The sequence below is a fragment of the Manis javanica genome, chromosome X, assembly GCF_040802235.1.
Source record: "Manis javanica isolate MJ-LG chromosome X, MJ_LKY, whole genome shotgun sequence".
NCBI classification, from domain to species: domain Eukaryota; kingdom Metazoa; phylum Chordata; class Mammalia; order Pholidota; family Manidae; genus Manis; species Manis javanica.
Genome location: NC_133174.1, coordinates 91,792,531 through 91,809,553, shown reverse-complemented (window position 1 = coordinate 91,809,553; position 17,023 = coordinate 91,792,531). Strand labels below are relative to the sequence as shown.

The window sequence follows — 17,023 nt, the reverse complement described above, 5'->3', positions numbered from 1 at the left end:
GTGGCTTTTGGAGGAGGGGCCTGAGGGTCCGTTGGAGCCGTGAAGGCCTGAGGTGGGGAGCGTTCCCTCCTCGTCCCCGAGCGTCAGGGCCTTGCCGGACAATCATGGTCAATGGCACTGCGATAGCTCGGGGAATAGTGGCCCACCCCGGGGGGGGGAAACTTACCTAAAGGGCAGAGAGGAGTGGTGAGTGTGATGAGCCAGCACCGGAAAAAGAGGACGAGGGCAAGCTGCTGCTGGTGTTGGGGGAAGACGGGGCCCAGTTGGGGTGTCCCGTCTCCCGGGTTTCGGCACCAATGAAAGGAAAGGAGCGACACACAACAGCAATTCACCGGAGAGTTCCGCTTTATTAGGGAAAGGTGCTGGGTTATATAGGAAGGGGCATAGGGTGATTGTGGTGTTACTTCTACGGGGCTGGTGGCTGTTGGCTAGGTGCTGGGATTGGGAGGGGGGCGAGAGGTGATTGGGCTTCAGGTGGCGCCGGCGGGAACCGAGGACCCCCCCCCCCCAAAAAGAAGCCAGAAGTTTGCCATCTTACTGGTGGGGACCCTTCATAAAGTATCATTCTTCTTTTGATTTTTCCCAGCCATTTAAAAATGTGAAAACAAAAATATGTAATAACCATTCTTAGCTTGTAGTCTGTATAAAACAGATGGTGAGCTAGATTTAGCCCATGGGCCTTGATTTGCTGACCCTGGTCACTAACATGTAATGCATGTCACTCTGAAAGTAGGTTAGATACTAGAGGGATTGTACCCATGTAAAAGGAAAACAGATAAACACAAAATAACCAAAACAATGACAGTATTTCTTATCGACTCCTTCGCTTACCCAAATTTCCCTGTATTTTTTGCTTGTTTTTTTCCTCTTCTAGGCTACTTGGTTGGGACTGAATGTTTTCTTGTTTGTGCATGCCTTTCTGTCCTATGAGAGGGCTGACCAGTACTACTACACAAGAGAAATCTTGGCGATGAGTATCACAGTTGTGATATGGGAATCCCTTCTTTATTCTTATCTCTGAGTCTGGCTCCTTTGAAACCCAATGCCCTCCAGGGATACGGTTGTCAGAAAAAAACAGGATGCCCAGTTAAATTTGACTTCCAGAAAATGAACAAATCATTTTTTGGGTGTAAGTATATTTCAGATATTGCATGGGACATTGGTATACTAAAAAAGTATTAATTTTTTAAAAATCTGAAGTTCAAATTGAGTTGAGTGTGCTGTGTTTTTGTTCACAAAATCTAACAGCCCTATCTAGGGCACACTCCCCAGGTGTAACAATGAAAATAGTCAGTAAACTATTAAGCAGTGGTTTTCAAACTGGCTCCACAGAAACTCAGATGCTCCTTCAGGGTGTGAGGGGAAGGCGGTGCTCCTGTCCTTCAACCGAAGCAGCCTTTATCTGCCTATGGATTCCTGCTTATGATTTTAAGAAAGAGTCTGGTTAAAAACAATCAACCAACTTAAAAACGATTGCTGTAGACCAATCTCATAGAAAAACACCCCCTATCAAATGAGAGGGATACTTAGGGGGGTCTGGGCTGTAGGTGGTAAAGCAGAACACAAAGCCTGCAGAAAGGCAAGGTCAGGTCAGAGAATAGGATGAGAAGGCTGGGCAAGTGGCAGATCAAGTATAGAATAGGAAGGATAGGGGGTAGATAGGGCACAATGGTGTGGAAGTGACCAGGAGGAAGCATGGAGGTGAGAATGATTCTCTCCCAGGCTCATCAATCCAGCCACTATCTGGTTAGAAAAGCAAGTTTGACTGCTGATTCTGGTCAGTTATTCAGTAACAGGTAAGGTATTTGTTTAAATCACTTTCATCTTGACAGTGCCTTTTTATTGTTAGCTTTTCACAAAGGCGTACCCAATGTACAAGTTTAAAGACAGATTGTCCTTTAAAAAAATCCTTTTCTCTCCATAATCAAAAGATCCATGTTGACAGCGCAACTAATTTGAATGTTCTATTCATGTTCTAAATAGTCCTGATGTTTTACATCATAAATGTTGGTCCTTGATCCTTTTCTGGTAACTATAACTCCAGAGGAAGTGTTAATTTGTTTTAAAAATAGCTTATTATTAAGAGAATGTTGCAATAAATGTGACTAGTTATTAGGAGCTGAAATGTTTTATGACCAAAAAGTCAGCAGCAGAAAAATGAGTCATGCTGATATCCTGTGGACAGTTTTTTAAAAAAATCCTCTCCATTAAAAAAATTAACTATGAATAATGTTGGTTTCAATGAGATCAAAAGATATGAAAGTGTATAAGTAACATCTGAAAACTGCCCTCTTATCCCATTCCCCACATATAACCACTGTTAATAGTTTGCTTTGTGTGTTTAGATAGACATGCTGACATATGCTCACAATCTAGGAGATGTATAGATTCTGTTTTTGTTTCTGAGGTAGGTACGTGCTATTCTTATTCCCTTTTTAATTTCCTGTATATAGTAAGATTCGCACTCTCTCGGTAAACCATTCTATGAGCTTTCATAAACACATTCAGTAAGACACAGGTTTTTGCTTCAATCAAAATAGGAATCACACTGTAGATACTGGCTGGAAATTGCTTCTTACCCTTAATGGATCTCAAATATCTTTCTATGTGAGTATGTAAGCAGTGATGTGCTAGAGCCAGCTCATACCAGCTTGCAATCAATAACCAGCTGCGTGTATCTCTTCCCAACCCCACGTTCAGTGGTGTTCAATGACATTAAATTGCTATCTTGAAATCTGTCATGTGGGAGTATTTGCATCATGTAAATTGGCAAATGCTGGAAATCAAGACTACCACATCTCCTGAAAGCTGGTTGTTAAACATTTACCACCTCTCCACCACTGCATATAGTTCTCATCCTTTTAAGAGCATAACAGTCCATGGCTCTGATGTGCCATAACTTTTTTAATCATTCCGTAGGTTATTTATTAAGTTCCTGCTTCCTCTAGGAAAACACGGTTATTTGATTCACTTTGAATCAGAACAAATAAGTAGCAGAGAAAGAGGAAGGAGTTTAAATCTATGGTCTATGAAGCCTTAATGATAACAACAGCTGAATTAGAACATCGGTTAGCATTGATGTTGGAAAGTGAACATAAATTGGGGTATTTCAATGTGCAGCAAAGGGGAAAAAAGATTTGCTCTATAAAGAATTCATCCCATGCAGATAGCCCACACTGAATATGGCACTGTGAAATTATAGTCCTATATTTTCAATCCTCTTGCTGATTTTAGCTTTAAGACATATCTGTGACTCAAAGAAACAAGCTGTGGGACCAATGTGGAAATGCATGATCTTAGAGTTAAGTAGAGAAAATTTACTCAGAAATGGAACAGGCTGTTTCTACAGAAAACAATCAGAGTGTGACTCAGCAGAGGGAGAAAACACAGGTCATGTGGAAAAGTCAGAAATGAAAAACAGTAGGGCAGCTCTTGTTCACTGCACCGCTTGACATTGTAAGCCATTATCGACACTAGGGAGATCTTAACCTGGCTGATTAAACTGAGGTCACATTGTCCTGGGCTTAGGTGTATGGAAAAATAGTGTTTGTGCCAAAACGATTATTAGAAAAAGACCAAGAAATTGTTAATTCTGACCCATATTCTTCCTTTTAGCAAGTCACCGACAGGCACACATGTAAGGCTGGCCAGTCAGCTAAAGTGCAATAAAAATTGCCTGGCTGCCCCTACCACCTCCACTGCTTGCAGTCTCAAGTGCATGGAGCTGACTCAGACACCCATGGTACAGAGTGAGAAGTCAGACTTAGGTACCATGGAGTTGAGCAGAGTCTGTCCGGCCTATACCTAATTAGGCCTGTTTCTGGGCTCAATACTTCTTTGAATTACTAATTCAATTCCTTGTCTCCTTTTCTAGCAGCTTCTATTGCTGTATCAGATCGACACTGATGTATGCTGGCCACCCAAGGAAATCAGTTTGAAATTGTGTTCTCAGATGTTCTCCCTTCTCATATCTCTACCTAAGTTTCAAATGTTTGGTCTGAGGGGTTCACTAGGTGTGCCTAGACTTTATTCAATAATCAAAGACATCTTAAATAAAATGGTTATTTTTTTATTGTTTTTATTATATGATTATTACACACTTCTAACTGTAACAGAAGATAGAAGGGAAAAAAGAGTCACCATCTATAATTATACCTCTAAATATATAAGCTTTATTTAAAATGCAAATAATGGGAATGCTAACTAATTCAACCATTGTGGAAAGCAGTATGGAGGTTCCTCAAAAAACTACAACACCATTTGACCCAGGAATTCCACTCCTAGGAATTTACCCTAAGAATGTAGGATCCCAGTTGGAAAAAGACATATGCACCTCTATGTTTATCGCAGCACTATTTACAATAGCCAAAATGTGGAAACAACCTAAGTGTCCATCAGTAGATGAATGGATAAAGAAGATGTGGTACATATACACAATGGAATATTATTCATCCATAAGAAGAAAACAAATCCTACCATTTGCAGCAACATGGATGGAGCTACAGGGTATTATGCTCAGTGAAATAAGCCAGGTGGAGAAAGACAAGTATCAAATGATTTCACTTATCTGTGGAGTATAAGAACAAAGAAAAAACTGAAGGACAAAACAGCAGCAGACTCACAGAACCCAAGAATGTACTAACAGTTACCAAAGGGAAAGGGACTGGGAGGATGGGTGGGAAGGGAGGGATAAGGGGGATAAAGGGGCATTACGATTGGCATGTATAATATAGTGGGAGGGACACAGAGAAGACAAGCAGTGATTCTATATAGCATCTTACTACACTGATGGACAGTGACTGTAATGGGGTATGTAGTGCGAACTTGATAACAGGGTGAGTCTAGTAACCATAATGTTCATGTAATTGTACATTAGTGATAGCAAAAAAGAAAGAAACTTATATAAATAAGTAACTAAATAAATACACAGCAATGTTAAAATAAATAAATGCAAATAAAAATATATATGATCCTCAAGATTGTTTAGAAATGACAAATAAAACATAATTGAGTGCATTAAGCAAAAATACTTGTTGCAAAGTATTATATCCATAGAATGTTGTTTGTATTTGAAATCCAGAGAGTCAAATCCTGTTCTCTTTCATATTCATAAATATATAGTCAAACATTTCCAAGCCACTGTCATGGGAATTTCTCAATTCAATATTAAGTTCAGCAAATTTTCTGTTATTTGCAAACAGAGCTTAGACTGATAGCTCTAGCTACTGAGAAAGAGGGGAGGCAGCTGCAGCCCTGTCCATTCCTTCCTTTCAGATGAGAAGAGTGAGCCTATGCTCACCTGTTGGATGGTGATACAAAGCACCTGAAGGACTCTTCTCTCCTTTGCTCCAGTTGGCATTGGCCTGGGTCTGAGCCTCTGCTCACTGCCTGAATTTTAACAGTATGCTGATCCTGCTTCCTGTGTGTTGAAATCTGTTGTCCTCCCTGAGAGGCACCTGCCCAGTGAGTTCCAACCACTCATAGGTCAACTTGCAATTAAAGACAAGAGACCCTGGACTCCTCAGTAGGACAGCCCAACACCAAGCCCCTGGGCATGGAAGCCAGAGGTCTCCTTTGGTAGCCAAGGGGGTGAGCAAGGGCGGGTGGTGTTGGCATACCGTGTGTGGCCATGTTGATTATGGCCTAATGAATTTCCTAAAGCTGCCTGGAGACGCCTGACCTTGATCACTTTAAATTGGTAGTTTTTCAGGCACACCCTGAGGAAGCAACTGGATCAAAGCCTCACCTTCCACAAGCTGGTGGCATATATGTTACAAACAGGTGACAGAGGCAAACCACAAAACTGCAGGCTCCTGGGCATTCACAGTCTAGTTTCATTCATCCATGCATGTAGACATTCAAAAAATATTTATTGAACACCCAGCAGTATTTGCCAGGTACTGTTCTTGGCCGATTTTGATAGAACTTAAATGCTCTTCCTTTGGGAACACAGTGAGTATAAAAAATCTCTTGGTTTCTCTGCAGTCAGGGTTTGTTGGGCCCCTTCTGTAGACTCAGCGTTCTGCTAGACACTATATAGCATTCTCCTTTTCTAGTGGGATATGCCTGCCATTATGTTCCTGGGTACCTCTCACATTCCTTTCCATCTTTCCATTTAGCTAGCCACATCAGTGCACACCTGTTCAACTTTGAACGCTACAGCAGAAGCCGGCAGACCACTGATGGATCCCTTGCATCTATTCTCTCCAGCCTATCTTATCAAGAGAAAGAAGGGGATTCTTGGTTAAATCCTGTCCAGTCCCTGAACATGGTAAGTTGACTCAACGGCAAAGCATCTGGGATCTGGTCATAAGCAGGAAGGGCATGACATCCTTGGTGGACATTGTGCCAGGCTGAACTTTCTCCTTTCATAGACAGTGGAATATGTGACATTCACCAGCATTGCTGGTCTCACTGGAGTGATCATCATAATAGCTCTGGTTCTTATAGTGACTTCAGCTACAGAGTTTATCTGGAGGAGTTATTTTGAGGTCTTCTGGTATACACACCATATTTATATTATCTATGTCATTGGTTTATGGATTCATGGCATTGGGTAAGGTCCTTGAACCCCCATTCTCATGTACTAGCCCCAGCCCTTGCACAGTTCTTTGCCACAAACTGTCCTTCTTTGTCTGTATCAGTGGAATTGTCCAGGGTCAGACGGAAGACAGCATGAATGAGAGTCACCCTTACAGGTGTGAGGAGTCTTTCATGAACTGGATGATCATAACTCCTGCTGCAAGCATCCCCAGTTTGAAGGGCTCCCTGCTGAGGTAAGAATCCTATGAACAAGGAGAGACTCTCTTTAGGAGCTGTTATAGTTATTGCTGCTGCTATTGCTCTCATTGTTATTACCATTATTAGCTCAGCCCTGTGCTGGGTCCTGTAGAAGATATATTCACAGTGTTGCTACCATCAGGGAACCCTAATATCACTGGTAACAGGCTAGGGAGTTGTCATCAGCAGGGCATCCTGAATAAGAAGGACAAATAGTCACTGCGTGTTGTGAGACCCTCTCCAAAGGTCATGGTGATAGTGCATGTTATTAATAGTGTTTACCATGTGCCCAGTTTGCTGTGAAAAATGGGTCATGGCAGCTATACATAGCAATAACCTATGAGGTAGTACTTTTTGGTCTCAGTTTTTAGATAAAAGGACTAAGATTGAGAGAAATTAAGCAAACTGTCAGCTCTCACATTGAGTAACTAATGGAACTGTCTAGCCCAGGCCTCTTAGATTCCAAAGACTGCGCTCTTGACCATTGTACTGTCCCCAAACTTAGCTCTAAAATCCTGGCCAGCCAGAGGAAGGGAGCATTCTTTTGCTTCCAGGTTTATTGAAGGATAATAGACAAATGAAATTGTATATATTTCAAGTGTACAATGCAATTAATGATGGATATATACTTTGTAAATGATTACCACAATGAGGTTAATTAACACATCCATCCCCTTACATAGTTACTGTGTGTGTGCGTGTGTGTGTGTGTGTGTGTGTGTGTGTGTGTGTGTGTGGTGAGAATGCTTAAGATCTACTCACTTTGTGAATTTCAGTGTACTATACAGTATTATTGATTATAGTCACCATACTGTACATTAGGTCCCCAGAACTTAGTCATCTTATGACTGGAGGCTTGTATCCTTTGACCAGGTAATTAACATGCCCCCTGGTTAACCACCTTCCTACCCTCTGTTTCTGTGAGTTTAACTTTCAAAACAAAAATTCTTGAAGTCAGCTTTATTTAGTGGTGTAAGAACGTGCTTGGGAATGATTGTTAGCTGGTGGGCAACTAAGAAACTGGGTTTCAGGCAACTTAAGGTGTGCCTCAGGGTAATTATCTTGGATATCATGGTTTATCCTTGCTTGCTCATAAAATGTGTTAGATTGAGGAGTAAATGAAATGGAACGTTTGACTGTGGTGCCTCAAAGTGCTCAGAGGATGAGTAAAGTCTTTAAATCAGATGCAAAATTAAGAGCAATAGCTCAGTCCTCATCTCAAAAGGGAAAAATAGCTCTAAAAAAAGTCCCCTAAAGTTGGCATTTAAAATCAGTGGGAAAAAAATACAAAAATGAAAAAAGTCAGTGGGAAAAAAAGATTATTCAATATTTTTTTGTATAATTGGATAGCAATCTAGGAAAACAAGCTGTATATTTGTTTAATACTTTACATTAAAATATGGATCAAGGATGCATAGATTAAGGATTTAAATGTTTAAAAAAAAAAGAGAAAGAAGTCATAAAAGCACCCTAAGACCACATGGGAAATTTTTTTCTACTATTGGAGTGTTAGTATAAGTACTCTCAAATAAGATTAAAAGAACTTCATAGTTCCCTTTCCTCCAGAAAAGGAATATAAATATATTCCTATAAAAGTAAATAAATAGTTTCATGGCAAAAAACCCATCATAAATAAAGACAGGTGACAAATGACTCACAGAGCATGTACTCATTTCCCAATATATAACTAACTCCTATAAATCAGTAAGATAAAGCCTAACAACCTGATAAAAAAAGATGCAGAAGATATGAACAGAATCATCACAGAACAGAACATCAATTGTATTGAAATATGTTAATCTTAACAATACGAAATGATGCTTAATATTATTCATAATGGAACAACTGCAAAATAAAATTACCTTAAGATTTTTTTTTAACCCAACAGATTAGCAAAGATTAAAAAGTTTGCTCATGGGCTGTGTAGGCAGTGCTCTCATGCATTGCTGGTGAGAGTGGAAACCTATACAATTGCTTGTAAAGGTGATTTGGCAGTATTTACCAAACTTTAAAATTCTACGTCCAGAAGTTTATTCTAAAAGTATACTTGCTTATGTGTTAAGTTACATGTGTTGGGTTATTCATTATAGCATTGTTTGATAGAACAAAAGATTGGAAATAAGTGCCATCATGAAGGGACTAGTTAAATTATAGGACTTCCTTGCAATGGAATTCTCAGCAGCCATTAAAAAGAAAGAGGCAGATCTGTAGGTACTAGTATGGACTGGTCACTGAGACGCTGAATGAAGACAAAGGAAGATCAATGTGTATAGCCTGCTACCATTTGTACTTAATGCAATGTTATCACTTGAATGTATATTCTCCTGAAGGATTCACAAAATAGTAACATTGATTGCCTCTGGGAAGCTGGGGGACAGGGATGGAAGGGAGATTTAGTTTTGATTGTATACCTTTTTGTACTTCTGAATTTTGTGCCATGTGCATGTATTACCTATTTTAAAATTAATTTTAAAAGGACATACCTGGCGTATGTTAACAGCACATTTCATTTCTAAAGTCAGAGGAACTTGTAAACTATAACCAGAGACTTTCTGTATTATTTGACCAGTAGACAAGAGGCCCTTAAATACAGGAAGATATAAAGCTTGATGAGCCCCTTTCTAGCCAAGGCAGTTAATCCCATCTTACCTTTTATATCAGCTCCATCTTTTCCCCAACAATTATTTGAGATAAAGTGTATTTGGCTTCTTCGGAGGTATACTTGAAACTCAGGCATTACTTTGATTGGTCACATAATAACCCAAGGGAGAGAATACTAGTTTTTGCCATCTGTTTGAATTTATTGGTGTGTTTCTTTCATAAATATTAAAAAAATTCTCTCAACATTCTCCCTAAAAACAAAATTACACTTATTTTTTGTAGAAAGTTTGGAAAACACAGAAAAATATTTAGAAGAAAATTAAAATCTCAACAGTTCTATCACCTAGAGGTAATAATTTTTTTTCTCATAATCTGTATCATGGATGCTTTCCTCTGTTGTCAAACATTTTTCTGAAACATTTGTTTTTAAAAGGCCGTATGCTATACTGTTTTTGTCATTTTTTTTTCTACATGGTCATTTTTAATGACTTTAAAGGCATTATGCTAAGTGAAATAAGTCAGATAGAGGAAGATAAATACTGCATGATTTCACTTATGTATGGAATCTAGTAAAAAAAAATCCCAGTAAGTTCATAGATGCAAACATATGAATAAGTTCATAGATTGGTGGTTACCAGAGGTGGGGTGTGGGTGGGTGAAATGAGTGAAGGGGGTCAAAAGGTACAAACTTCCGGTTATAAAATAAGTAAGTCATGGGGATGTGATGTTTAGTATGGTGACTATAGTTAATACTGTATTGCATTTTGAAAGTTGCTAGAGAATAGATCTTAAAAGTTCTCATCAGAAGAAAAAATTGTTACTATGTACGGTGACAGATGTTAACTAGACATTGTGGTGATCATTTTGCAGCATATACAAATTTCAAATCCTTATGTTGTATACCTGAAACTGATATAATGTTTTATACCAGTTATATCTCAATGCAAAAAAAAATTAAAAATTTAAGAAGACAGTTTGGTATTGGCTAAAAAAAGTTTGTGTGGCTTACCATTCGTGTCAATTTTTTCTTAGTCAATAATGTGGCCTTTACTGTACTCATATGCCTTGTGCGCACCTTAATTGTTTCTTTATGCTCCATTTCCTAGAAGTGAAATTTCTAGGTCAAAGAGAAGGAATGCTTTCAAGGCTGTTGAGAAATTGCTCTCTGGGAAGATGCTACTAATTTGAACTTCCACCAACTGCACACATAATGTGCCCATTTCCCTGCATCCCAGTTAATGGTGTGCATTAATGTTTAAACTTGTTTTCCAACTTGAGAGGCTAAAATTCTATTCTGTTTTAATATTCATTTCTCTGATTACTTCTGAGGTCAAAACTGTTTTCCACGTTGTTATTAGCTATTTCTAAAATACGTATTTTTTCATGTCTGCTGAATTCAGCTTGGGATTTTCCCAAAAAGGAGCAGCATCAAATTGTAAAATGCACACTCTCAGGTTCCCTAGCCCCATCTCTGCCTCTTTCCTCCTGAGAGATACCCAAGGAAATTAATTACCTGCCTTAATCAGCATATGAAACCTCATTCCACACAGTTCTGATGTATCACGCTCGAGCAATCATGCGACGGAGGACAGGACTCAGTACTGCTGGAAAATACATTTTTAGTAGCTCCTGCACATATGGGAGCAACCTGCTACCTTTGAGAACATCTCAGGGAGGGAAAGGGTGCTTTAAAAAAATATAGAAAGACAAAAAGTATATTACTATGTAAGGTGTTTCTAATACCTGAGAAAAGAAGTGATGTGTAAATACCAAGTTTTATATATCGTTGCTGTCAATAATGCCAGCCAAATTCTTTCCATGTTTTGTTAGTTTTTTAATCATCTGCTTCTATTTCACATCTACGTTCTCTTTTGGTTTTCACATTGGACAAGTGATCCTGGAAGACAGTCTTAAATTCTTAAAATACAGTTTTACCTTTATATAAGTTTAAGAATATACATATATTACATATACTTACCACTTATTTTATTTTTGTGCTTTTCTTTTGCTTCCTGATGAGACCTGTAAGACTTCAGGAGATTATCTGCTTTATGAGAAACAGGTCAGCAAATAAAACCATTGTAATTTATTCCTTTCCATCTCTGTCCTCAAGAACTGGTGAAATTAGAGGCTTAATAATGATACACATCAGATAGCTCAATAAATTTTTATTGAATGAAGGAATGAACTGCTACACAAATAAATCCTAAATGAGAGATTAATGTGTAACCTCCATTATTCTGTCCCTGCACAGTCTTGGAAGTGGATCCTTACACCAGGCATTCTTTGTATCTTTGAAAGGATCCTCTGATTTTATTGCTTCCAACAGAAGTTTGTGATTACCAAGGTAAAGGATGTGCACTTTCCTATTGCTGTGACAACAGTTCTGGTCTTCCTCATTATAGAAATGAACTGCCATGGTGTCACCCAGAAGGAAAAAATAAAAAGAACATGGGGACAACATACTCCAGTTTCTCTAGTGCTACACACAACTATGGGAAAGAGGGACTTGGCCCATCTCATCAGCATGTTTGATTGCTGCAAACAGGTGGCCTGCATCAGGACTAGCCCACAGGCATATTTTGTTTGGCCTACATGATGATTGTTTTGAAAGTCAAATTGGTTGCTAATATTTAAAAATCTGAACAGAGGGTTTCACATTTAAAAATGGCATTTCTACCTTCTCTGGAGGAATCAGGCCCCCTGTAACACTGAGTCAGAGTTCTGTAGTACAACCACTGTCTAAGTAACTGGACTAAGCAACTAAGGGGACTAGGTAACTGCTGCCTCCTTCAGAAAGGACTTGTGCTCAAGGCTCACCACCATCACCAGACTCCAGCTTCACTCGGTTATTTCATCTGCCAGCCCCTGCCACCATTTTAATTTACCTCCTTTGGCCTCTGTGCTCATTTGTAGGTTGTCATACACCTATCCAAAGTTTTGGAATTGCAGATGAAGAAGCATGGCTTCAGCATGAAAGTGGGACAGTATATTTTTGTTAATTGCTGCTCAATCTCTTACCTGGAGTGGCATCCCTTTACTCTGACCTCTGCTCCAGTGGAAAACTTCTTCTCCATTCATATCTGAGCAGTGGGAGACTGGACAGAAAATCTCGTAAGGGCTTTTGAACAACAGCAGTCACCAATTCCCAGGTAAGTTCTTGAGAGCAGCAGAGCCCCCGAGCAGGCAGAAAAGAAAAACAACGAGGAAAGCAATTCCTTGTTGAACCTTAAGTCTGGTACTATGAGTAAAATAAACAGGCAGAAATCAGCCATGGGAACAGCTATGGCTCTGGGAGAATGTTTGAGGTTTGGGGTGGATGTGAGATTTCACATGTCCATTGTCTTCTGTCTTCTGCCAGGATTGAGGTGGATGGCCCCTTTGGCCCTGTTAGTGAAGATGTTTTCCAGGATGAAGTGGCTGTGTTGATCAGAGCAGGAATTGGGGTCACCCCCTTTGCCTCCATCTTAAAGTCCATCTGATACAAATTTCAGCATGGAGATCGCAACCTCAAAACACAAATGGTACACTCCTACATACTGCTTTTCATCTGGTCTCGGTCTGACACGCCCACTGCTTTCATGGGCTAAGCTCTGTAACATTGATAAGAAAGTAACCTTTCCTGCAGTTGGGAGAGTGAGTGATCACTTCTCAGCCAAGGCAGCCACCTCTACAGATTCACCATAAGAACAGGGTCTTCATTTTTAATTTGGAGTTTAAAATCACCTTGAACCAAAGATGACATTGGACGTCTCTGTCCATAAGGGAAGTTGTCCGAACTCTGGACATTCATGCTGCCTAAGGTCTGCTGTTCTGTAGAGGTGATTTTTCAGGTCAACCTCAGACTTGATCAACAAATAGGGAGATTGTATACATAATCATGTCACCACAATGCACATCCTAAAGGCACTTAATCAGGCTGTGTTCTCTCTTGCTGATTCCAGATCTATTTCTACTGGATCTGCAGAGACAGGTGCCTTTTCCTGGTTCAATGACCTAATGGCTTCTCTGGAATGGGAGAAGGAAAAATTAGGCAAAGTGGGTTTTCTAAACTACCATCTCTTCCTCACTGGATGGAACAGCAGCATTGTGAGTTTAAATAGCATACTAATTCCCACTGAGATGTAAGATGAATGTCAGATAAGAGTAGTGCATGCTGATTGGAAATAATTATTCTTTTTGATTTCTTTCCTGCCCTCACCCTCACACCAAAGTTTTTAAGTGGCTGAAGGAAAAGGTAGCTATCAGGACATGCTTTTTCCAACTTGTTATCTCTCTGACTCCAGGCCAGTCATGCAGCATTAAACTTTGGCAAGGCCGCTGACATCCTGACAGGTTTGAAACAGAAAACCTCCTTTGGGAAGTGTATGTGGGACAAGTTTTCTACAATAGGTACCATCCACCCCAAGTAAGTGTATTCTCCTCCAGTTAGTTGAATTTGCAGACTTAGGGTTTAGGAAAAGTATTACAGCATGTTGAATACTTTTGGGAAAAGATCTCTGGGGCAGAAACTATTTGAACCATTCTTAGATTCTTGCTTAAAACTGAGGAAATTTCATCTGAGGTTTTAGCCCAGTAAGAGTCATGTTCTTGTAGTTATGAGAAGATGTTTGTTACCTCCACAAGCCCCCACTGAACAGGGAGGCAAGGGGACTCAGTTCTGGTCTGTATTACCAAACAAAATAGAGAACTGGAACCATTCAAATGCCTTGTTCTGGGCCTTAATGATCTGGACTTAAGTAACAAGGGTCTGGAGTGTATTATCTAGTTAACTGATGTACTGACCCAGGTCTTTCTGAGGGGAGGGAGTGTTGAGACATACTAGAGTCTATAGGAAAACCTGATGTCATGAAGTCAGCCTTTCTGATGGGAAGGAGAATTAGGCTGATCATGTTACAGAAATTTCCAGAACAAGTTGGCAGGTGAAGATCAGTTCAATCCCATTAACACTGTTACATTCTATAAGCTCAGCACTGGCTATTCTAGAGTCTTTGGATATTGAAGGAGAAACAGGATATGGTTCTTGACCTCAAAGAGAATACATTTTAATAAAAGATGCATACAACCAACTGAAAGCAGAATGATGCACTCCATGAAACAGGTACATGCACACAGAGGGAAGGAAAGTCTGTGCCCACACGGGGTGATCAGGAAAGGCTTCAAGAAAGCAGTGGAGAGAACATTTGGTGACTGGGATGCAGATGATTCTGGGTCCTAATGCTAGTTCTGACACTTTCCGCTTCTGGGACCTTGAGCTTCAAAATGCTCTGATCTTCAGATTCCTCATCTGTAAAATGGGTGTTATATTAGTAAGTGTCTACTCTTCTTCCTTGCAGGATGGTCGTGGATATTAAGTGAGACAATATATGAAAAAATGCTCTGTAAACTGTAAAGCAACATATAAGCAAAAGAGATTATGTTAATTATTGTGTCGAGTGCAGTTGAAGTTGTGAGAATAGAGGAGATTGCTGGGTGAGAGAGAGTGGCAGAGTGCAGAGTATGAAGGAATGCTTATGTTATGTGGGGAGGGGGTGAAATGATGAGAGTGTGGAGACACGGTGTCAGAGAACCCAAGAGAGGAAATAGTAGTGGGCTGGATCAGCAGTGCTTGGGGAGTGGCAGGGCCCAGGAAATGCTTGTTTAGCTTAGGGATGAACTAAGTATATTTGTAGACAGAACAGGAGTCAGTAGACAGGAATAAAATAAATGTACAAAAGCGGAGAGAGGACTAGGATGGCCATAATAAAAGAGGGGCGATAACAAAAGCTGGTGAGGAAGTGGTGAAGTTGTGGGAGGGTCCCTCCTACACTGCTTGTGGGAATGTGAAACAGTACAGTGCTTGGCGAACACTGGCATTCCCTCAAAAGGTTCAATGTAGTTACCTACCACATGACCCAGCAATATCACTCCTAAGTATATACCCAAGAGAAATGAAAACATACGTCCACACAAAAACTTGTACATGAATGTAAGCAGAAGAGCCCAAAACTGGAAACAACCCACACGTCCATCCACAGATGATGGGGTAAACAAAATGTGGTAAACTCACACAATGGAGTATTATTCAGAAATAAGAAGGAATAAAAATACTCATACATGCTGCAACATGGGTGAAACTTGAAAAAATAGTATGTCAAGTGGAAGAAACCGGACACAAAAGGCCAGATATTGTATGATTCTATTTATATGAAATGGGCAGAAGGGGCAAATCTAGACAGAAAGTAGATTTGATTGCTAGGGCTGGGGGCAGAGGAGGTTGGGGAAATGGGAAGTGATTGCTAATATGTACTGGGTTTCTTTTGGGGATGATGAAAATGTTCTCGGGTAGTGTTTACGGTTGCACAACTTTGTGGCTATGCTAAAAAGCACTTTTAAAAGGGTGAATGTTGTGACATGTGAATTATATCTCAAATAAAAGAGGGGAGAGGAAAGTATGAGAGAAGGGAGAGGGTGAGACCCAGAGCAAAGTTTGAAAGATTATCCTTGGTAAGAAGGGCCACCATCCCTTCAGCGTGAGAAATTTCAGAATCGGAATAGGCACACCCTGGATGGCTTTAATGGCAGCTAACAGATAAGCACTTGCTATGTGGCAGGCATTTTTCTAATCACTTTCCATATGATTTTCATTTAAACCTCAAAACAACCTTATGAGATGAGTACTATTTTTATCCTCATTTTATATGGGGGAAAACTGAGAGGTTAAAGGAACTTGCATGGAGTCACACAGCTGGTACAAGTGTCAGAGCTGGGGCTTGAACCCAGACAGCCTAGCTGCAAACCCAGCTCCCAACCACTATGGTGCATCCTGTCTCCTGGGGGTGTGTTCCCAGGTGAACAGGCCCAGCTGAGGGTTGAGAGCACAGCTGGGGTGTGCAAGCAGAAAAGACAAAGAAAGAACCATGAAGGTGAGAGGGAGTCAACACCTGGCTTTTTATGCAGGGTTGCTGGGAGTAGCGGAGACCCTGCAGAGGCAGGTTCTCCATTCCCACCGTCAGCAGCCTTTGCTGCATCCTAGCCCTTACTGTTCTCTTCCTGCAGGTCTGAGGTAGGAGTCTTCTTCTGTGGGCTGCAGACTTTGGCAAGGAGCCTGTGAAAATGCTCTCACCAGTACTCCAGTCTCGATCATAGGAAGGTGCAATTCTACTTCAACAAAGAAAATTTCTGAATTAGAGGAATAAGGATGGTAATCTGTATTAGTCTCCCCCTAATTTCATCTTCAAAAACATGCTTGGTCTGATCAAGTGTGGGCAGCCACCTGAGGACAATCCTGTGCCTTGGTTCCTTGGCATTCTTTCTTGAGTGGATTCCACATCATCATCACCAAGCTTCATAAACCTAAGAACTTCAGAAGTCACAATAATTGCAAAGCCCATGGATTCTGTCTTGGGAAAATAGCTGTAAATCCTTTCGGAATGCCCATGACCGCCGCAAAGCCTGATAGTAGAGGTGGTGGACAGTTACACCATTTAACCCAGGATGATTCCAAGTGTTACCATCTCCTGGACTCTGGGTCATATTCTCCCCTCCCTCACACCCTCAAAGATGATTTCTAAGTAGGGTGATTTTTTTAAAATAAAAATTTATTGAAGAATAAATGACAAAACATAATAATAAACTTAAATAATAAAACAACATAAAATTA

The 17,023-nt window shown here is 40.2% G+C and overlaps 1 protein-coding gene across 1 annotated transcript; it reads left to right on the top strand.

The window, feature by feature from the left end:
- The first annotated feature begins 711 nt into the window (after positions 1-711).
- On the top strand, positions 712-17,023 carry NOX1 (NADPH oxidase 1). Its single transcript, XM_073227512.1, is given in 15 exon segments — positions 712-729; positions 875-982; positions 5,353-5,463; positions 5,703-5,781; positions 6,120-6,271; positions 6,375-6,556; positions 6,645-6,721; positions 6,724-6,776; positions 11,636-11,728; positions 12,298-12,533; positions 12,743-12,905; positions 13,326-13,351; positions 13,353-13,470; positions 13,668-13,789; positions 16,420-17,023. Coding segments are annotated over 15 exon segments (1,665 nt in total). The 3' UTR covers positions 16,547-17,023.